This window comes from Schistocerca americana, chromosome 3, assembly GCF_021461395.2.
Source record: "Schistocerca americana isolate TAMUIC-IGC-003095 chromosome 3, iqSchAmer2.1, whole genome shotgun sequence".
Lineage (NCBI taxonomy): Eukaryota > Metazoa > Arthropoda > Insecta > Orthoptera > Acrididae > Schistocerca > Schistocerca americana.
This window is the reverse complement of record NC_060121.1, coordinates 246,410,934-246,434,615: the sequence shown is the minus strand read 5'-3', so window position 1 is coordinate 246,434,615 and position 23,682 is coordinate 246,410,934. Positions and strand designations below refer to the sequence as shown.

At 40.2% G+C, this 23,682-nt stretch overlaps 1 protein-coding gene across 1 annotated transcript in view; it reads left to right on the top strand.

Moving 5' to 3' along the window:
* LOC124605603 (polycomb protein suz12-B) overlaps positions 1-23,682 on the top strand; it is a 305,926-nt gene that overhangs the window by 217,528 nt on the left and 64,716 nt on the right. Inside the window, exon 2 of the mRNA XM_047137397.1 lies at positions 19,451-19,497. Coding sequence (XP_046993353.1) covers positions 19,451-19,497 — 47 coding nt within the window. The remainder of the gene's footprint in view (positions 1-19,450; positions 19,498-23,682) is intronic.

Here is a 23,682-nt window from a genome sequence, read left to right as displayed (position 1 = left end):
AGCGGTAATTACCTTGTTTAACCAAAGTGTTGAGTCCTGAAACTTAAGAGACGGGTGTCTTGGAAGTAAACTTTCGTATCTGGTGAAGCCTCATTTCTTTTCCTGTTTTTACTCGTTTGTAAAAAAACAGGGAAAGAGCATCGACGGCGACGTTGTAACACTGTTTTACAGTAAAAGCGCTGGCGAGGTCTGAACTAATCCATCAAATTTCGGTCATACAGCCGCGCAAATAAAATTGCTTCCACAGATATTTCGGCCGCGCGTCGTCCTGCCATCCTGAGAGTAAGTCTTGCGACTTGCTTCCCGAAATTTAATGCATTATTTTCATTACGCCACGAAAAATTGAAAATCAGATCTTAACTGTTGCAGGTAATGAGATCGTAGTGGGGTAATCATTTGATTGTTGCTGCGCCGGGTCGCCGCTTGGTCTGAGGCGCGTTGAATCGATTCGCGCGGCTCTACCCGTCGGAGCTTAGTCCTCCCTCAGGCGTGTGTGTGTGTGTGTGTGTGTGTGTGTGTGTGTGTGTGTGTGTGTGGTCCTTAGCGTTAAGTTAGTTTAAATCAAATGTAGTAGTGTGTAAGCTTAGCGACCGATGACCTCAGCAGTTTTTGTCCCATTAGATCTTACCACAAATTTCCAACCCGGGGATTGGATGCTAGTTTAAAATATGTATGTATGTGTCCAGTAGAAGGGTAGGTAACTTCTACAGCGTGAGTACGAACACTTCTGGCTAACTTCCCGAAGTTTTCTGTCAAGGAACTCTTGGCCTCTAGTATCGCATTGCAGAGAGTAATTCGTTTGCTTTGGTACTCAAATTACTTTCGTTCAGTTTATATTCCGAACCGCACCGGTAAAGAAACAGTCCTGTATAGTTACATACCGGGGCATTATAATAAAAGTGCAGCTTTTCACGGAGGCTCAGTGTGAACTGTAACTATCGTATGGGAGCGAAACTTGGTAGATATTCTACTGCGTTAATGGGATACTGATTTACGATAGAAAAATTAGTTCCAGTTTTGGGCAACAGGTGCAAATCTGACGCTGTACAGCATCTCGCCGACGTAATATTATGCATTTTTCATTTATTTGTCATTTTCTGCCCACGTCCCATTCTTAAACCATAACATATTGGGGGGAAATTTTCTATACGTCTTTCTTACATTCACAGCGCCAGATTTCTACCTGGTGGCCAGAATTGGAACTAATTTTTTATTCCAGCGTAAATCGGTTCCACATTAACGCATTAAAATATCTACCAAGTTTCGCTGCCATACGACAATTACATACCACACCGGACCTCCGTGAATAGCTGCACTTTTAATTATAATCACCCGGTAATATTCTGCAACAAGGTTATTGTATTGATCTTGTCCTAGGCTCGTGTTCTAGTGGTTACCGTCGTGCCCGTAGATCCCAAGTTCGCTTCCCTGCCGGCTCGGAGATTTTCTTCGCTCAGGGACTTGGTGTGTTGCCCTCATCATTTCATCTCATCTTCATTGACGTACACCAGGCTGCCGAACTACCCCAGACAGGTCTCCCGGCCAATAATGCCATACAATCATTTCATTGGTACTGATCTTTGCTGTGCAAGTTTTCATTGCTTGCTCGTTTAAAGATGATAGTTTCCTACGTTTGTCAAATGATGACTGGGAGCAATGACGTAGGTTCATATTTAACTGTGTTCCAGAAGCGAACCTTACGAGTCAGGGGTAACTTTTACTTCCCAAGAACAGTTTCCGTATTACACGCATGTTCAGTGGTGTACAGACATTAAGTGGAATATTACGAGAAAGATCGCTGAGGTATGAAGTCATTACTCTCTAATGAACCACCGAAGTCAAAGGAATAATCTTCTCTATGTATAAAAGGAAATCCCCTGACTGACTCTCCTCGACCAGCCCAAACCGCTAACGATATAAACTTGAAATTTGGGGAGGATGTTGACCTTGTACTGTAGGTATCATTTAGTGCAGGATTGTTCGAAACTGCGCACCTAAAGGGGGTGACGTAGGGAAAGAAATGTTTCTTGAAAACAAGTCGCAAATAAGGAATGTTGAAGCTAGGACTACGAAAGTTGGTATGTGATTTCCCGGTCAGAAATAAAATAAAAGTGCTTCAGGAATTTTTTAAATTAATCCGCTAAGGGGTTAAAATAGTGAGTGAAAGTTCTTTTATTGGTAAATCTTTCCTGAAGTACTGCTGAAGCATTTTAAAGCTACATCTATGAAAATTTGTGTTTGGCTTCTCGGCTGGAAATTAAAAAAAAAAAAAAAATACCTAAGTCGGAAATTCAGCCCCTGAGGGAGTAAAATGGGGGATGGAAATTTCTAAATATATGAAAATTGGTATTTGACTTTCGAAGAAATGTGTGTTAGAGGATGAAAGATTCTATGGAAATACCACCACGGAAACCGTAAAGGTAGGATTAACAAACACTTCAGATTCCAGCTACCAGAATCGCTGTGCGCTCAGAAGTACATTTGGAAAAGACCAGCTTCTGTAGCCTTTAATTAGCGTGAAAAGTACAGATGACGATTCAGTTTGTGTCCAACATAAATATTCGTTCCAAGTAAAACAAAAAATATACAAATCATACAGTCTACGTGAGCGAAGCAGCGGGCGGTAAGCTAGTTTCTTACATAAAACAGAAAATGAAGTTAGCACGGCAGTTCGTTGTGTCGAGTTCAGTCTCACACTTTATGCATTCTTTATGATCAAAAGCGACCTATTCTTCTCTGTTTCAGATTCATATTCGGTGTTATATTTTGATTTATGTCTTTTACTTAACGTTGACTACGTAGCATTCGGTGATGCGACGGTTACACGACGCTTTCAGAGGACGCGAAAAATTAGTTGTGTACAGATGGACCTAACGTGAAAATTATCAACATAAAGCTTCACAGAACAACAAAAGTTAGTTTCCTCAGGGCTCAGCGACACGGAAGTCGCCAGTGGTGTCTGGGGAATATCGTCTAAGCAAGCAGCATTGCTAAAACACTAGTATTATTTCCCTGCATGTTTCAGCACATTGTCGTCTCCAGAATTTTGCGATTTATTTCCTGATATGAACATTATATCAGAGGATAACGGCTTTCGTTGGGAAGCTAAACTGAGAAATATTCTACATCCATTTTTAAATTTAGCCTCGAAAGTTAGAAATTTAACTAGCTTTGTAAATAAGACCATAAAATATATCGATGGTAGGCAATGAAAATCCCTTAACTCCGTCTGTGAAAACCCTTAATTCCAGTTATCAGTTACTCCATTATCAAAAAAGAGACTTGAAAGTGCATAGATTTCTCCAGTCTGTATCTCTTTATATATTAAGAAACGGTTTTCGCTTCGCCTGTAACATTTAACAAAATGAAGTTAAACGGTTCTGATTGCCTATCATCGATGTGTAGGCATAGCCATGGCTTGAATCATCGGATGTAAACATTATTTCATGGTAGCCAGAGTGACTATTCTTCGCAAAACCGAGACACTGAAGTAAATGGAGAATTTTGTAATCATAGGTCGCCTCTGCTGTATTAATAGCTTTTTTATTATGCCAATATTCATTTAAAAGTGACAGCTTCAAAAGCTCTGATGGTGAAGCTATTGGCTTTATCATCAGTCGTTAGAGCTCCTTGGCCAATGCCATAACTGTACTTCGGTACTTACAGCTCACATATTTGTAAAAATGAAGTACAAACAAAATGTCAGTTTGGTTTTCAGAAAGGCTTTTCAACAGAAAATGCTATATATGCTTTCACTGATCAAATATTAAATGCAGTGAATAACCGAACATCGCCCATTGGGATATTTTGTGATCTTTCAAAGGCTTTTGATTGTGTGAATCATGAAATTCTTCTAGATAAGCTTAATTATTGTGGTATGAGTGGGACGGTGCACATATGGTTTAATTCATACTTAGCTGGAAGAACGCCGAAGATTGAAATTAACAGCACAGATAGTCTACAAAAACCAGCAGAGCCCCCTAACTGGGGAGGTATTAAGAATGGTGTCCCACAGGGTTCATTCTTGGGTCCCTTATTGTCAATAATATCAGCGACTTGCCACTCTGTATTCATGAAGATGCAAAGTTCTTTTTGCTGATGATACAAGTATAGTAATCACACCCAAGAAACAAGATTCAGCTGAGGAAATTGCAAATAATATCTTTCAGAAAATTATTAAGTGGTTCTCTGCAAATGGACTCTCACTAAATTTTGAGAAAACACAGTTTACACAATTTTGTACAGTAAATGACATAACACCATTGATAAATATAGACTATGAACGGAAGTGTTGCTAAGGTAGAATACTCTGGGTGTGTGCATTAATGAGAAATTGTATTGGAAGAAACACATCGATGATCTGCTGAACCGTTTGGTTCAGCTAGTAACGCTATTAGGGTTATTGCAAATTTAGGTGTTAAACGTATCAGTAAATTAGCCTACTATGCTTGCTTTCATTTACTGCTTTCATATGGCATCATATTTTGGGGCAATTCGTCATTAAGAGAGAAAGTATTCATTGCACAAACGCGCGTAATCAGAATAATAGCTGGAGCCCACCCAAGATCACCTTGCAGACATTTATTTAAGGAACTCGGGATATTCGCAGTACCTTCGCAATACATATATTCACTTATGAAATTTGTCATTAATAACCCATCCGAATTCAAAAATAATAGCGAAGTGCTTAGCTGCAACACTAGAAGAAAGGATGATATTCACTATTCTGGATTAAATCTCAGTTTGGCACAGAAAGGGGTGAATTATGCCGCCACAAAAATCTTTAGTCATTTGCCAAATAGTATTAAAAGTCTGACAGATAGCCAACCAACATTTAAAAGCAAATTAAAAGAATTTCTAAATGACAACTCCTTCTGCTCAATAGATGAATTCTTAGATATGAAGTAGTAACTAAAAAAAAATAATTATTTTGTGTAGAGAGAACTTATGTTAAAGTGACACGTTCCACATCATTACGAAATGTCGTATTCGTGATCTACGGAACAAGGATTAATGTATGTATGTCTATATGTCTCTTATGATTTCTTGCATCACTGTGGCTCCGTAAACAGAAATAATGGGAATCATAGCACTTCCGATGCTGCTTGATGGATCCGGAAGGTTCAAAATTTAATCGTGCGTAGTTAAAATTCAATTGATTTTTTTGAGAAGGCGGAATTTGTATGTAGATTCATTTCAGTTATCACAGTCGCGATTATTTAAAATATGTGTAATACAAAAGATGAGTGGTATATTAATTCATTCATAAATATTCATTTCAACGAATGTTTTTGTGAAACTTCTGGGTGTGTGGATCTGCTTAACGAAGGAGCTGTGAAGTGAGAAAAACATCTTTACCGTTCTATTGCTGTGGACCTCCATGAACCAAAAGAAGTGCACGCCACCTTAACGTTGGCTTACGCACTACCTTCACTTGTCCTAACCTAAATTGAGCAGTACAGGGGCGCGATCGGAACAAGCTGTTCGGATGCCGCTGGGGGCTGCACGCAGGCACAAAGGGTGCAGAGTGGAGCACGGGGTTGAGATGTCGGTTACTACAAAGACCGCCTCCTTTGTTGTCGCGTCCCTCGCGATGCTCGTACAATCGGCCGGAGTGGGTCTTGGCTTGCCGGCTGCGTCCGTGCTCCCTGCAGCGGAAGTCGTTTCTCCTGGCCACAACCCCAGCTGTAGTTGGGCGACACTCTCCTCTAGAACCAATGTCTCCTGTCATTCCATTTTCTCGATTTATCACAAGTCGGCCAAATGCCTACGCTGCAGTGCAGATTCACTATGTACACAAATCACCAACGTAGGCGAAGAGGTACATACCGGCCACCCAGATTCCGGCCTACACCGTCCACTGGTGACACGCATTCGATCGCTTGGAATAGCACCACAGGTATGTTATTGGCTCTAAGAATTCTCGGAAGGGAGGGTTCAACACGTTTTCTTGGACGGTAAGTGTCTGTAAGGAAAATGGTTTACATGTGCTACTCTTAATATGTTCTCGGTGTACTGGAATTACCCATCTTACCGCTAGTGCGGTGATTGGCGGCATGCCTTTAACCGTGATTTACCGAGCAAAGTATCCTGGAAGTTCAGACAATCGGAAGGACCGCAATTCAAACGTGTATGCGATCTTCCAGATATGGCTGGCTCTGTGTCGTTTTTAAAAATCACTTAACGAGCCTGCAGGATTGGTTCAAAAATGGCTCTGAGCACTATGGGACAACTTCTGAGGTCATCAGTCCCCTAGAACTTAGAACTACTTAAACCTAACTAACCTAAGGACATCACACACATCCATACCCGCCGGCCAGTGTGACCGAGCGGTTCTAGGCGCTTCAGTTTGGAAACGCACGACCGCTAAGGTCGCAGGTTCGAATCCTGCCTCGGGCATGGATGTGTGTGACAGCCTTAGGTTAGTTAGGTTTAAGTAGTTCTAAGTTCTAGGGGACTGATGGCCTCAGATGTTAAGTCCCATAGTGCTCAGAACCATTTGAACCAACATCCATGCCCGAGGCAGGATTCCAACCTGCGACCGGAGCGGTCGCGCGGTTCCAGACTGTAGCGCCAATAACCGCTCGGCCACCCGGGCCGGCCCTGCAGGAATGCCTCGTTTCAAAAGGACGTGGCCGATACCATTCCTCATTATTATCCAATCCAAGCCCCTCCGTCACCCGTGACTAGGATTGCTGTATCTAGCTGGCACATCGTCGGACACTCAGAGATGGGGATGTAGAAATGAAGTAAAAAAATTATTTAATATAATTACTTTTTATTTAGAACACAATTACATGGAACTGGTTGCGGCGGAAGCAGTTGGTACACCGTATTTTTTTCGGAAGATTTCACCTTTTTCAGAAAGTCTATTTTTTCCTTTTTCCTATTTATATTTGTAATATTCCATGCAAGTCACCTTGTAGTTACACTGGCACTGTAAGAATGATTCCAGTCCTTGGCAGCAGTCGATTTCTTTCATCAGTCCACTGGTCCATCAGCTAAAATATTCTTTTCACAATGGCGTTGTGTGCGGGAATAGAAAACAAATAATCGCATAATTTTAGCAGTTGGTATTTGCGTTCAGGATTTTCGGTTTCCTTAAGAAAGTAAATCCACCTTTCTTCCACGGAGTGTTTAGACTTACATTCTTCCGAGTCAGGTTTAGTTTCTAAAAAGCACGTCAGGTACATATATTACTGAAAACAATTGTCGCCTGAAATCTTAACACCATTTTTAGTCAGGTATACAGGGTGTTACAAAAAGGTACGGCCAGACTTTCAGGAAACATTCCTCACACACAAAGAAAGAAAATATGTTATGTGGATACGTGTCCGCAAACGCTTACTTTCCATGTTAGAGCTCATTTTATTACTTCTCTTCAAATCACATTAATCATGGAATGGAAACACACAGCAACAGAACGTACCAGCGTGACTTCAAACACTTTGTTGCAGGAAATGTTCAAAATGTCCTCCGTTAGCGAGGATACATGCATCCACCCTCCGTCGCATGGAATTCCTGATGCGCTGATGCAGCCCTGGAGAATGGCGTATTGTATCACAGCCGTTCACAATACGAGCACGAAGAGTCTCTACATTTGGTACCGGGGTTGCGTAGACAAGAGCTTTCAAATGCCCCATAAATGAAAGTCAAGAGGGTTGAGGTCAGGAGAGCGTGGAGGCCATGGAATTGGTCCGCCTCTACCAATCCATCGGTCACCGAATCTGTTGTTGAGAAGCGTACGAACACTTCGACTGAAATGTGCAGGAGCTCCATCGTGCATGAACCACATGTTGTGTCGTACTTGTAAAGGCACATGTTCTAGCAGCACAGGTAGAGTATCCCGTATGAAATCATGATAACGTGCTCCATTGAGTGTAAGTGGAAGAACAAACTAAAATGAGCTCTAACGTGGAAATTAAGCGTTTCCGGACACATGTCCACATAACATATTTTCTTTATTTGTGTGTGAGGAATGTTTCCTGGAAGTTTGGCCGTACCTTTTTGTAACACCCTGTATAATAGCGTTTTCAATCATCACCAAATTTTGGGTCTCAGATAGCTTCATCCAGTAAAATACTCGTAGGAGTATTTTATAAAATCGGGACAAAATTGTATTTTGTCGGGGTGTCGGGACAAGAAGGTCCATAACAGTGACGGTCCCAAAAATATTGGAACGGATAGCAACCCTACCCGTTACAGTTGGTTTTCGATGAAAAATTTCTAACGGAGCTCAAGTCGACATGCTTCGGCTTACTCAAAGTCCACGTTGACATCTTGAGAATTACACCTGCTTCGGTTTCTCTCACATGCTCAGCCACAGAATTTTTGTCATATACCTCTGTGAAAAATTTGAGTTCTCACGCACGCACTCACTCACTAGTGAAGTATTAGTGCCTAAACATAAAACGTGACGAGTGTTCGAATTCGAGCCACGTGGTATCTACGTCTACATACATTCTCGGCAAGCCATAGTACGGTGCGTAGCGGATGGTATCCTGTACCACTACTGGTAGTTTTCTGCCCTGTTCCACTCGGAAAGAGAGCGAGGGAAAAACGACTCTTCGTATCTTCGTGGTTCCTGCACAAAATGTTTGTTGGCGGCAGTATACTCGTTCTGCAGACAGCTTCAAATCCAGTTCTCTAAATTTTCTCAAGACTTTACCAGGAAAACAACGTAGCCTTCCCTCCAGGGATTGCCATTTGGGTTCCCTAAACATCTCCGTCACACTTGCATGTTGTTCGAACTTGCTGTTAACATATCTAGCAAACTGCCACTCCATTGCTTCAATGTCTTCTTTTAAACCTACCATGTGCAGTACTCAAGAATAGGTCTAACTAGGGTCCTATATGCGGCCTCCTTACATTTGAACCACACGTTCCTAAAACTCTCCCGATAAATCTAGGTCGACCATTCGTCTTCCCTACCACAATCCTCGCATGCCCGTTCCATTTCGTATCACTTTGCAACGTTTCACTCAGATATTTAAACTACTTGCCTGTCATGCTGGACACTAGTAATACTGTAACCGAGCATTACAGGTTTGTTTTCCTACTCATCCGTATTAACTTAAATTTTTCTACATTTAGAGCAAGCTGCCGTTCATCACATCATCTAATACGTTAATAAAAACGCCAAATTTCCTGTCTCGCGACGATGAGTATGGAAGGCATTCATTAATGCAGACGAAAAAATACAATAAAGGAGATGTCATTCGCAAAAATGTCAGCGTAGCTCCTGATAATGGAACGCCAGTTCCAAAGCCCGTTGAACTTGAATAGGGCGATAAAGTATTGTGACCGAAGATGACATATTGCCATTATTGACGTGTTTTGACCAAATCTTTTTTCCTTAGCTATCTTAACGCGCTCAGTAGAAAATAACGTACACTGCGCGGTAATGCACACTGTCTGTCCGGAAGGTTGTTGGTTCACATCCTCGTCCGCCCTCTAGATACAAGTTTTCTATGGTTTACTTGAAATTACTTCACGAGAATGTTGGGTTGCTTCTGATGAATAACCCGGTAGCGATCATCAACAAAATAGTAATAGTAATAATAATAATAGTAAATAATAATAATGATGTTAGGTAGCGAACTAAAGTGAAACGTACGCCAGAAAGCTGGTGTGAGGGTGACATTGCAAAACTACATTTATTCGAAGATTTTCGAGGAAGTATAACACATCCGTAAAGGAAATTGCATACACGTGTCTTTCTCATGAGAAATGTTAAGGATTGTTTAGGCATGTTCATGAAGTCCACCAGAACATCAAAGTCGAAGGGATTTGTCTTTTCTATATTTTCTTCTCGATTCTGCTCCAACGGCTGTAAATTTTCTCGTAAGGAACATAATAGCAGTGTATAGGTGAATCGGTTATTTCTTTGAATCCACGTAATGAATGTTTAATTTTTTTGTATACGATACACACAACACAATAAAATCAAAGAACGAGCAGCTGAAAATCATAAACAATTCTCGAAACGTTTTCTGTTGATCAAAATAACACATTCATAAAGGCGCTCTTATCTGGAATGCTGTTCTGTTTGAGAAATGCCATTATATTCATAGACACAGGCTTTCCCGCAACGGATTATGCGGAAAGGCGATTAGAGCGCATTTGGAAACATTGCTCTGCGAAAGATAAGAATCGGCTGGGTTCCAGGTCCGGCACACAATTTTAACCTGTTAGGAAATGTGAATACACGTACAGTTAAACTCGTTCATTTTTTTTCCTTCATTGCTCCATTCCCTTGTAGGGCCTGCTTCGGTGTCACCTATTTCATTATCTAAAGGTGTCCGCCCCACCGTATGCGTACTGCATTAGATATGGTTAACTTTGAGAAGTATGGCATAAAGGTCAATTCATTTCAGAAATACAGAGCTGCTTCGATGGTATGCTGCAAACAAACAGCGATTGATTGAAAGAGAATCTGTAGAAAGAATAGGTGCGGCACTTTTCGTCTTGGTTCGTTCATTAAACGTAAGAACGCAGAGGACCTGCTCACCAAATTCCCGTAGCAGACGCTGGCACAGAGGCGTTCACTGTTAAAATTCTGAGAGCGTGCCTTGATCGCACACACATCTCGCTAAATGACCAAGAAGGGAAAATAAGAGGAAGTATACCTAGATCATAATAACAAAGCGAGTGACAGTTGGGTACGGAAAGTGGGAACGCTGTCGGTTTGCTGTTACGCGCATGCGCAATATGGCTCCTCTAGTAGCAGTTGTGCTGTTTCATACGTACACTGTTAACGTGCAGTATTGAGATCGCTTTGCGGATTATAATAGTCTTGTTATTTTTCTGAGCAATTTCTCAATTATCTTCACGCATTCCGTAAAATGAACATACCGCACTGAAGAACAAATGAAAGAACATATCACAAAAATTGTGTTATACGCCGCTGTTGTCTTCCGTAGTTAGATAGCAGAGCCATACGACGATGTGCAACTGTGTACAGGACGGAGGGTGCTCCTGCTGTGATTGGTTATAGCTATGATAGCAGCATAGTAAACACATAGCTGTCAAGTCATTTTGCTATTATGATCCTAGTATAGAGCTCATTCGAAGGTTTACTGAGAGTTCTACAGTTGTTTCTTCCGTGCATCATTCGCGTATCGTACAGGAAAGATGAAATTGATTGTGGCATCAGGCGCTGTAAAATAACTTGCCGAGTGTGCAGAATTGAAAACACACACACACACACACACACACACACACACACACACACACACACACACACGTGTACCACAGATGTAAGAACTGACGGTTAGGTATCGAGGAAAGTGTATGAAGATTACAAGACTTTGTAAATGAGATCACTTCTCTGTGGTTGCAGTGTGTGAAGTAGATCATATGCTATTAGCTACTCCGCTACACTACGAAAAAGACCCACGTTTGCAAGCCAGTATCTTATCCATGGGCGGAGCCAAGGGGAGAAGGGGGGTTCACGTAGTCATGAGAACTTCTCACCAACCCACTCACCCAAAGAACATTTACCAAAAGCGTTTATATTTTTACCTAAATCAGTGTCCAAGTTTCTAAGCAAACTGTCGGATCATAAAAAGTAAAGGTATTAAAGATGGCAAGGGATCACATATAAAGCTATGTGTGTTCAACAAGTTACTTTTCAGTTTGAAGAACGAGATTTTCACTCTGCAGCGGAGCGTGTGCTGATATGAACCTTCCTGGCAGATTAAAACTGTGTGCCGGACCAAGACTCGAACTCGGGACCCTTGCAAAGGTCCCGAATTGGAGACTCGGTCCGGCACACAGTTTTAATCTGCCAGGAAGTTTCTTTATTTTTCAGTTGTTTGTCTGAGAACCAGCCCGCGTGAATGGGCTTGTGGCTTGCTGAAAGCATTCCAACCGGGTAAAAGCTCTCTTCACAAGGCCCAGTGCCTTGCTGCCAACAACAAATGTGGGCACACAGCTAGGTCCGACAATCAAAGCGAGAAAGACCCTTCACTAAGAAAAAAGTGACTGAAAGACTGGACTTTTCTGGGTATAGGTGAAAACACCGAAATAAATAGTATAACTGTTCCCCACCCCATTACAGTTACGACACTTGAATAACCCTAGTCTGTACTACTGTATTTACAATCGTGGTTGTGTGTAACACACGGATGGTGGTGAGCGCGGCATTCGTTTTTGTATCGTGCAAATTGTGACTCATAGTTACGTGTTGCAATTATTGCATAAAATATGTACTTCTCAAATTTTCGAACGAGTGCCTTTCACATATGTTTCTGTGAACTGCAGTTTCGTGTGAGCACCAGTATAAACAATTGCTTTTTTTTCTTTCGAATAACCCTTTCGAGGGTTCGACGAATCAACAGTTTTTACTATTTTGTCGAAAACTTGCATTGTTTCTGCTTCCTCGTTTTTAGCTACAGTTTCGTTCTGGCCACACGTCTTTCATTCTTCGAAAATGTTGTTCCTGCTCTTCTTGTATCCACTTTCTTCTAGTTATTAATTTTTTTTTTATCTGTCTGAAAGCCTGCCTTTTCTATACTTCATTAAACAGTGTTCTGCTTCTTTTGCGTCCACGTCGAATCCCACATTTTCAATGCCTCGTTTTCTATCTCTCAGCCGTGTGATTTTGAATATGGAATTGTTTAATAAGTCAGACTTGTTTGTTTATTCTGTCATTATTCATCCTGCATATGTGTCCAAAGAATTACCTCCTTTTTATCCTTATATCTGTGAACTCTTCAGATGTAGTTCTGGATGAGGTCTTAGTCTTTATTCTGATTCACTGCTGCTGTTAGGTCCTAGTATTTCTCTTAGGATTATTCTTTAATGTTTCCATTTTTTTTGAGCTCTTGTTTCATAGTTTTAAGAGATCCCACTGCCTAGTATTTCTGGTCTGACCACTGTTTCTTAGCATGTCACTTTTGTGCACGCAGGGTAAAGATTTGTTTGTAGATATGTTTCTTGATATTTGCAAGGACCTCTCCATTTCATATAGTCTAGTCTCTGTTGCTGTCTTTCCGTTAATATTGTTTTATATCCATTCTTCTACATATTTGAAGCAGTTACTTAAGGTACTATTTTTTTTAAGCGTTTGAGGTGCATTACTGATGTTTGTCATGAACTATGTTTCTTTCAAATTATGTTTGTAATCATACTTCCGCTGCTTGAGGGTGTAGTTATACTATTTTTATTATAACGATTGTACCACTTTAGGAGAGCGATTGAACTTGAATTCATAATTTCATCTCCGGACTTTTCTCTTCTTTGCTTCCGAGAAACTCTTCATCCTCTCAAAATGCTCCTTTTGTTGTTCTGCCCATTTTTTTATCAGACTGGCGCGATGCTCTTTCCTCAAACTTCACACTTGTGATCTTATCCCGGCACTCAGTGCGGTCTTCGAGATTTTTTATGTTGATCTGCTGCAGATCCCTCTGGACTTCTTTCAGCCATTCTGTGTTGCATTTACTCTTTGGTATTATATTGAAAAGTTTCCTTGCTGCTCTGGAGTCATCCGTGCTGTAGCTATGTGTATAAAATTTGGCTCGGCGTTTTCTGATTTCATCTGTTACTGTTGGTCTTTATATAGAGCTCGTTTTGTGGTCTCTTCATCCAAATACCGTTTTTGTTGATTGACACGTAAATCTTCGTGAGAATTTTCTTTTCTTGTTTTTCTATTTCCCTAATTTTTGAATGACCATCAATCACCATTGTTTCAACTGCGTAGATTGCTTCCGGAAGAAACACTGTTGTATACTGCCTTAATTTTGTGTCTATCGAAATGGACTTCTTGTTGTAATGCATCCATGTTAGCTTGTAGGCCTTCTGGAGCTTAGTGATTCTTTGTTCATTGGCGATTCAGTTTAATCTTGAAGACTAAAGTTTCTCCGAGGTATTTAAAATGGCAGATTTGTGCAATTTTACCATGTTTTGTGATTAAAAGGGATTTATTTTCTGGCTGTCTTTCCATATACTTGGTTTTTTCATAAGATATCTGTAGTCCGGTTTTTTGTGAAATTTCATGTAGTTTTCCCACTGCGTGAATCGCTTCTATTCTGTTATTGGTGATAATTGCAATATCGTCAGCGAAAGCAAGGCACTAAATTTTAATTCGGTTCTCTTTTTCTATACCAATTTGGATGCCCTTTACATGAGATTCCCAATCCCTGATGATCTTTTCTTCCCAATCCCTGATGATCTTTTCTACAACAATACTGAAAAGCATTGGGGATAGTCCGTCCCCCTGTCGGACTCCAGTTTTGATTTCGATGGGTTCTGGTATTTCGCCCATGAATTTCACTTTGGATTTTGTTCCTGTAAGTGTTTGTTCTGTAATTTTTCGTGTCTTTCGGTCGATCCCAAATTCTTCCATGATTTTAAACAAAGTGTCACGGGCCACTGAATCGTATTCTTTCCTGAACTCGATGCATTTCCTCATTTGTAATATCGTCTTTAAGCACCAGATCTGTTCCGCACAAGAGTGTCCTTTTCTGAATCCGGCCTGGTATTTACCAATTGATGGATCTGCTTGGGATTCTGTCCTGTTTAAAAGTGCTTGGAAAGGATTTTGTAAGCGACTGGGAGCAGGGAAATTCCTCTGTAATTGTTGATGCCTGTCATCGCCATTTTTTTCGTAGCGGGTGAATTGCAGTGCATTTCCAGTCCTCTGGTATTTGCTCCGTCATCCATATGTCTGTTGTTATATGATGTAGTTTCTGCATAAGTATAATATCGTTTAGTTTCCAGAATTCAGCAATAATACCATCTTTTCCTGGTGTTTTGTTATCTTTCAACTGTTTGACTATCTCCACATTTTCTTCGAGATCCGGGGCATGTGAGTCTGGGTGTGTGAATACTGGAGAAGAGAAGACAAGTTTTTCTTGGGGTGGTTCGCAGTTGAGGCGGGAATTGAAATATTGGGCTAAAATCTTGCAGTTATTTTTCGTGTTAATTTCCAAAGAGCCATCGGGTTTCTTGAAGCACAAGCTAGGTGCTTGGTTTCCCTGTAATTTTTCTCTTAAAGTCTTATAGAAATTTCTTGTATTATTTTTGATGAAATCTTACTGGATTTCGCACAGCCTGTTGTTATATACCCGTTTTTTCTTTTCTAATTAGTATTGAGGACTGTTTTTGGGTTTTAAGAAAGTTCTCCCAGTTTTCTTCAGTTTTGTGACTGCTAATTTTTTTCCACACAGTTATTCGGTTGTCAACTGCGTGATCGCAGGTTGCGTTCCAGCTGCGATGCGCGTGGGTTGTCCTATTTTGATGGCTTCCTGAATTTTCTCTGTTAGTTTCTTCCAGTCTGTTTATTCTTCCTGATTGATTTGCATGATAATATTTTCTTTTTTGAGTTTGATATTCCTGATTTCGTTTGGTACTTTTGGGTGGCCTTTTTAGCATTATGTCGTGTTGGAACTTTTTTATTTGGAGATGATGATGATTCAAAGACATATTTGCGGGTTCTGACGTTTAGAATTTCTTTTGTGTTTTCATTGGAAATTGCGACATGGTCAATTGGTATTCTGTGATCTCCATGTGGTTGATTTATGTGCAGGTTTTAAAAATTGGGCACTCATGATTTTAAGTCCGAAGTTTCCGCAGAAGTCCATTAGTGTTTCACCATTCTTGTTGGTACGGTTGTGTTTGGTATGGGGGCCAGTGGTGTAGCTTCAGCAAGTACAGTTCTTTCGAAGAGACAGCGGTCTATGATCTGAGGTTCCGTCTCTAATGATGCCGTTTATTCTTCCCTTGAGAAAGTTCGCGATCAAAAACGAAGAAGCGGATGATTGTAAAAAAAAAAAATTAATAAATAAAGACACGAGAGACCGCCATAACAACGAGATGAATACGTTTACCTGTTTGTCAAATTAACAGGCGTCAAAGTTATAAAACGCTGTCGTACATAAACAACTAGGTAGTCGCATTCTTGAGAGCACTGCAACAAAGGAGACGGTTGTGCAGACTAGTAGTTGCGAGTACAAAAAAAATATTGTTGACACAGTGACCGTTAAGCACCGTAATTGGTAAGTTGTGTAGCAAACCAGATAAATTTATTGAATTTTTGTTGAAGCAGTTCCGCTTCTGCTTTGTTAGAAAGAATATCCATGCGCAGTAATAGAGAATTGACATCAGTATCAGTTCTTTATTCGTCCGCAAGACTTTGTAGCAAAAATCTGTTAAGTTTCCATATGCGAAAGATGTGATCAGTATTCAGACGGCTGAAACAAGAAACAGGCACATTTAGGAAAAAGCCGTACTCACGCTGAGCCGCAACGGGCAACTATAGAACAAGCGGCTGACTCCTATTTTCTTTTTCTTCCTCTCCCCCGTGGAATGGCCAGTCCATTGTTCAGGTCGGCATGCCTTCGCGCAGGTCAGGGATTCGTTCGCATCTTGGAGTAAGGGAGGAGGGTCAGAAAGAGCTGTACTGTCCAGAGTCTGAGACAGTGTCAGTTTGTAACCTTCAGCTTGTGCTGCCAATCCCCGCTATTAAGGCAAAATACAGTAGTTTGCTTTACAGGTTAACCCCCACACAAGGCTTCAGGTCGTATCTATAGTTACGCAATCGTTTATGTATCCCAAGCAGTATATAGATCGCGTGGTTTCCAAACATTTAACTCCAGCGAAAGATTTTATTTGCTGCAGGAATTTAGCGCAACTTTTTCATATTATTAATCGTGTGGGTTAAGACACAGTCGCCTGTTGGTTGTTGCAGAATGCAGACGAAGGACTAGATATATTTGGTTATTATATTAGGGATTTTTTTAAGTTTATTTTGTTTTTACAGTGCGGTAACGATTTTTAACATATATCCATGTAGAGCCGAATAAATGCAATTTCCGTTTTGCATTTATTCAGTTACACATACACGTATAATATTAAAAAAACCTTTAATATATTATTACCAATAACCGAGGGACAAACAACACGACATGTCTTCCGTAAGAACAACACGGAATTTTGTAAACCGTTTTTCGCTGTCATGTTTACATGTTAAGTCGTGAAGCGGATTTGCTAGCCCAGTTAAATATGGCGTCTGCAAAACAGCTGTTCCAGTTTCTGCTTTAGTCAGCACGGTCGCAATTTACCCTCACTTAAATAATAGAGGTAGACAGCTCCATGCTCAGTCTAATATTTTTGCTTCTTCACTGCACAATAAGTCATTTCGTGTATATTAGCCGAATATTTTGAAAACAAGACGTAAACTGACAACTCAAGGACATTTCAAAAACGGCAGTACTTTTTACATGGGAGCGTACGTCGACTGTGGAAGTGAAAAACCAGCTGCTAGAAACGGATTTGCAGAATAGATTTAAGAGTGTTTACATGCCCAACCAGAAACGGTATTGTCAAATCAGTTAACGAAATTGTTTTGGGAGTCAATGTAAACATAGCGAATGTGTTATATTTGGGTCTGAGTGTGACTATGTCGGTCGTTTTCGTCAACTGCTCCCGTCTCCCCTTCCAGCAATCTTAGTTGTGGCGGTAGACCGAGCTGTGATGTTGCCGTAGTTATAGGTTCTGTTGGAAGGTGACAGTCTGGTTGCAAGTTAAGGTGGTTGTAACAGACGGGGCCTTAGCGTAGTCCAGGGCCCATATTTTAACGTACTTTTCTTTATAAATTACTAAAACTGCAAGACAGTCTCAGAAAAACTGCAAGGCAAGGCTGTAACAGATGTCTTGACAATCAAGAGAGATAAATTGGCCTTCCTTACGTGCTTTTGATTTGCTGTAAAATGTAACTTACATTAAAATTTCGTAAACAAAAGCTTCTAGAGTAGAAATTACCTTGTGAGATACTTCTGTTAATCAAATTAGCCTAGGCTTAAAGGTATATGGTCCGAAATTTACTAGTAGTAGTTCAGTTATGAGGAACTTCTTGGACTTTTAAATGTTTAAATTGTATAAGAATCAGTAGGTGTTATATAAGAAGAATGATTTAACCTGTAGGATGAAATGCAGTGGGTAAGACACCAGACTCTCATTGGGGGAGGGGGGCGGGGGAGATAGGCTTAAATTGGAATGATCCCATACTAGTATGTGCGTACTTCATTATTTTCACATCACTTAGCTGCCCCCCACACCCACACTCAAAATCATTACACAGAATTAGAAACACGCTGCGGTTTTTTTATCATAGTCACACAAAGCTGCATTAATAAATTTATTACACAGCCTTTTTTTCAGTCCTAAACAAACCATATTTAGGTGTATTATGATTGTAATCAGGAGTGTGACAACCCATACCACTATCAGACTTGTCACAATTTTAATTATAATTCAGGAGCACATGTAGCATGCAGTGCGTCTATGTATGTTACATGTGCTCATGATTTACAATTAAATCATCAAAATGTTGGCTGGTGGCATGTTGTTGGATAGTGGCATGAGTTGTCAAACATCTGATTTTGATGTCATAATACACTTAAAGATGGTTTCTTTATAACTGAAACTGGCTGTGTAATAAATTGATCAATCCAAGAGTGCAGCCATGGTTTTGAATAATTTTTATGGGTTGTAAATCATCACCCCTCAAAATAGTGTATGCCTATATTGCATTTCCTCTGCAGTAGATTGCGAGGTAGCGCAATGATTAGCACGCTGGACTCACAGTCAAGAAGAATTGAGACAGTAAGTCCTCTTTACTCCTCTATATTAATGTTTTCTGTTATTTTCATGAATCAGTTAAGGTGACAGCCAGGATGGTTCATTTGAAAATGGGACAACAGATTTTCCTCTTCATTCTTTTTCAGTCTGAGCTTGTGCTCCAGCTTTAACGACCTCATTACTGATGAGTTGTCAAATCTAAATCTTGCTTTCTTTGTAATAGATACATTGCCCAAACCATGTATTCTGCCGAATAATACTGGCTGAAAATTCAAACACTTCACTTTTTATGTATTTTAAAGAAATAAAAAGGAAACTGCACAGTTACTTCATTGCCCCTATTTACACTTGATCATCCTAAGTGACACTAAATGTGAAGATGATTTACATAATTAATTGTGTAACACAATTAAAGGCAACTGAAGATAATGTAACTGCTTGAAACCTGTCATGGTATAAATAAAGAGTTTGTTAAGAAATAGTAATCAGTTGTGCTTTGTTTTATGAATACATAAAATTTTTGATGGTTTTATAAAGAAATGACAAGCATTTCCCTGAAAATTTGTAATGGAAAAGTACTACACTGCTTATAAATTATGTAGGTTCTCGTGTAACATTTGTAATTATTCTGAGTTTCTGTTGTCATTGTCTTTAAGAATAAATGAAACGTTGACTAGATACAGAAGTATTAGTAGTATGTGAACATTTGTCTCCTCGAAACACACACCGCCCTGCATGTGTTGTTACAGATCACTGAGTTATAGAAGGAATTAGAATACTCACCAAGCAACCTTAACTATAATTTAATGACAGAAGCAACTCTTGCAGATTACAATATGTGATTAATTTTTGTTTTGCTTTGTTTCAGAACCTACACAGATATACAGATTCCTTAGAACAAGAAACATGCTGTCTGTAAGTACAGTTGTTCATACATTCACTTTTTCCTTGTTCTATGTACATCTTGTGTCCTGTGTGAATCACAAGGAGTTGGTTCCTTTTGAAGCATAACAGATCGTTAATAGTGAATAACAAATTGTTGGGGGGGAGGGGGAATGACAAAATATGCAAGGCAACTGTGATGTAGGATTTGTTCAGAAATTTCTGTGCATACAACCACACACTGATTGCTGATCCATTGTATTCAAAAAGCACATTAATAATTACAATTTTTAATTAATGTAATGAAAAGTAATGAATTTAAAATAGGCAAATTATCACATAAATGTGCAAAGTTGATAATTTCATGTGAATATGAGCTATGCTTTAGCACAGTAGTTGATGTGGACTTGCAGACTGCTCCTTTTCTGTACACTTAATAATAATAATGATGATGATGATGATAAAACAGTAGATCACATCACAAGCGGATGTACAATACTAGCAAATACAGAATACCCCAGGAGACATGACAATGTAGCAAAAATAATACATCAACAGCTTGCCTTACAACATAAACTTATAAGACAACACGTTCCCACATACAAGTATGCACCACAAAATGTACTGGAGAATGATGAATACAAATTATACTGGAACAGAACCATTATAACAGATAAAACACCACCACATAACAAACCTGACATCATACTCACCAACAAAAAGAAGAAATTAACACAACTAATTGAAATATCCAAACCCAATACAACAAATATACAAAAGAAAACAGGAGAAAAAATTGAAAAATACATCCAATTGGATACTATCAACTACAGGAGTCATACCACACAATATCCACCAGTACATCAATGCATTACAGCTACATCCAAACTTATATATACAACTACAGAAATCTGTAATTATTGATACATGTTCAATTACCCGAAAGTTCCTAAATGCAATGTAACATATACCGTACAGTTAAAAGGAAGTGACGCTTGATCAAGGTCCGCGTCACTTTCCATTCTTAACCAGACTTAACGTCTGAGAAAGTAAAGATAATAATAATAATAATAATAATAATAATAATAATACAGTTAAAAGGAAGTGACGCTTGATCAAGGTCCGTGTCACTCCATTTTTAACCGGACTTAACGTCTGAGAAAGTGAAGGTAATAATAATAATAATAATAATAATAATAATAATAATAATAATCTAACTGTAACCAAGAAGGCTTCTTCTAAGCGACCCATGAATAGGTTGCCTGCCCTGAAATGAGATCCATCCTTCACGAAATCCTCCCCACTCCACCAAGAGTGTCTTTCCGCCGTCCACCTAAAGTTCGTAACCTCTTAGTTCATCCCTATGAAATCCCCAAACCACCTTCCCTACCCTCTGGCTCCTACCCTTGTAACCGCCCCCGGTGTAAAACCTGTCCCATGCACCCTCCCACCACCACCTACTCCAATCCTGTAACCCGGAAGGTGTACACGATCAAAGGTAGAGCCACGTGTGAAAGCACCCACGTGATTTACCTCCTGACCTGCCTGCACTGTGAAGCTTTCTATGTGGGAATGACCAGCAACAAACTGTCCATTCGCATGAATGGACGCAGGCAACCAGTGTTTGTTGATAATGAGGATCACCCTGTGGCTAAACATGCCTTGGTGCACGGCCAGCACAACTTGGCACAGTGTTACACCGTCTGGGTTATATGGATACTTCCCACTAATACCAACCTGTCAGAACTCCGGAGATGGGAACTTGCCCTTCAGTATATCCTCTCTTTTCGTTATCCGCCAGGCCTCAACCTCCGCTAATTTCAAGTTGCCGCCGCTCATACCTCACCTGTCTTTCAACATCATCTTTGCCACTGTACTTCTGCCTCGACTGACATCTCTGCCGAAACTCTTTGCCTTTACAAATGTCTGCTTGTGTCTGTGTATGTGCGGTTGGATATGGGTGTGTGTGCGAGTGTATACCTGTCCTGTTTTCCCCCTAAGGTAAGTCTTTCCGCTCCCGGGATTGGAATGACTCCTTACCCTCTCCCTTAAAACCCACATCCTTTCATCTTTCCCTCTCCTTCCCTCTTTCCTGACGAAGCAACCGTGGGTTGCGAAAGCTTGAATTTTGTGTGTATGTTTGTGTTTGTTTGTGTGTCTATCGACCTGCCAGCGCTTTCGTTTGGTAAGTCACATCATCTCGACGTAATGTTTCTTTTATTGTTGTTGTTGAAGATAAGTGAAATGCTACGGAGGCAGTGGTACTGTACAGAGAGCGATATCCTGGCAAGAACCCATCTTCCCAATAAATGTTTTCTCGTCTCGTTGCGACACTTCAGGAAATGGGAAGTTTCAGCCCACAACAATGCAATCGTCGGCACTTGCACAGATGAAGCTGCCAGGGTTGCCATTCTCGCTTCTGTTACTATGAATCCACATGTTAACCCATGACAGTTTGAACGCTAGATTGGCATTCCTAAAACCAGTGTACATTGTATTCTTACACGTTACTGGTTCTATCCTTACCATTTACACCTTCATCAAGAATTGCATGGGAATTATTTCCAGAATCGTGTACAGCTCTGTCAGTGGCCACAGAAGCAAATCCTTGCCAACCCGAACTTCTTCTCCAATGTTCTATTTAACGATGAATGTTCCCTCTCAAACAAAGGACAGTTAAATACAAGGAACATGCATTATTGGTCCAGCGACAACCCACGGTGGCTTAGACAGGTGGAACATCAGCGTCAGTGGAGAGTTAATGTCTGGTGTGGGATGCTTGGTACTACAATTATTGGCCCTTATTTCATCCATGGCAGTCTAAATGGCACAGCATATGCCAACTTCCTCAGACGAATTATTCCTCCTCTTCTGGATGAAGTGCCGCTAAGAACCTGAATGCTTATGTGGTATCAACACGTTGAATGTCCAGCAGATAGTGCCTTGCGTACACATCGTGTTCTGAACCAAAGGTATTCTGCCAGATGGACTGATCGAGGAGGAACAGTTACTTGGCCTGCTAGGTCTCCTGATTTAAATCCTCTGGACTTTTTTTCTTTGGGGATGCATTAAAGACATTGTCTATCATGATATTCCAACAACTCCAGAGGACATGCAGGAATGTATCATGCTTCCTTGTAATTCTCTTCAGCAGGCAACACTGGAAGCAGTAAATAATTCTTTCACTCAATGAGTGCACCAGTGTATTGGTGTTGAGGGTCAGCACTCTGAGCACCTTTGAATGTTTGACTCCTGGGCAATGGTACAGGAGAGTCAAAGTCAATTTTGTGTTATGTTTTTACTTGGTTTTCATTTGTTATCTGACAACTCCAGCAAGTGGACGAGTTTGTGATCCCGGGCTCAAAGTCAATGCTGTGTTATGTAATTAATAACGTTGTGTTTCAGTGAATGAATGGTACACTGTGATACATTTGGAATAGGTCTTTAGGCGAGGAAATGAATTATCAAATAAAAAAATACAGGGTGCTATTTAAAAAAGTCATATCGCTGTTCATATATTTGTAAAAAAACAAAGCTACAATGAAGGCAATCATGCTGATTGATGTCCCCAGACAGCTAAAGAACATTTGCTTGATTTTGTAATTTGCATCTGGACAAACAGTTATTTAGGGTGGCCAACAGGAGTGGTTGCCGGTTGCATGTAAACGGTTTCTAGCATGCAGCCTCGGGGATACCATTTGATTATCAGTTGTGCTAGGCACAGGGAACTAGACAGAGTTCCTTGATAACAACTTTTTGTATGATTAGGCCCGGGATACGAAACAGTAAATGAACAAGCCAATATCAGGGAAACAATGCTAAAAAACACACAGGAGGAACATTATGAACAGATTTAAAAAGCAATCAGTTTTGATGGAAAAACAGGACTATTTTAAACATATTTCTTCAGTTCTGAGAGTGACATTTTCCCATAAAATGAACTATGGTAGACTTAAGCAGCAGACAAGAGACTGATAACATTTGGGATTAAAGTAACCTGTGCCAGGGAAAGAGACCTCCAGCATTTTCAGAAGACAAGTTGTAACCATGTATAGCAAGTAACAGTGTTAGTGTAGACAAGTATCTATATTTATGCTGCACTGGTAACTGTTGCTCTATGATAGATATCAGTTTGTCCATGCAAATGGCTTACAATATGAGATGAACAGCAGCCATTTCATTTACCAAAGAAGCAACAGATTTTTTTATAGTATTGCT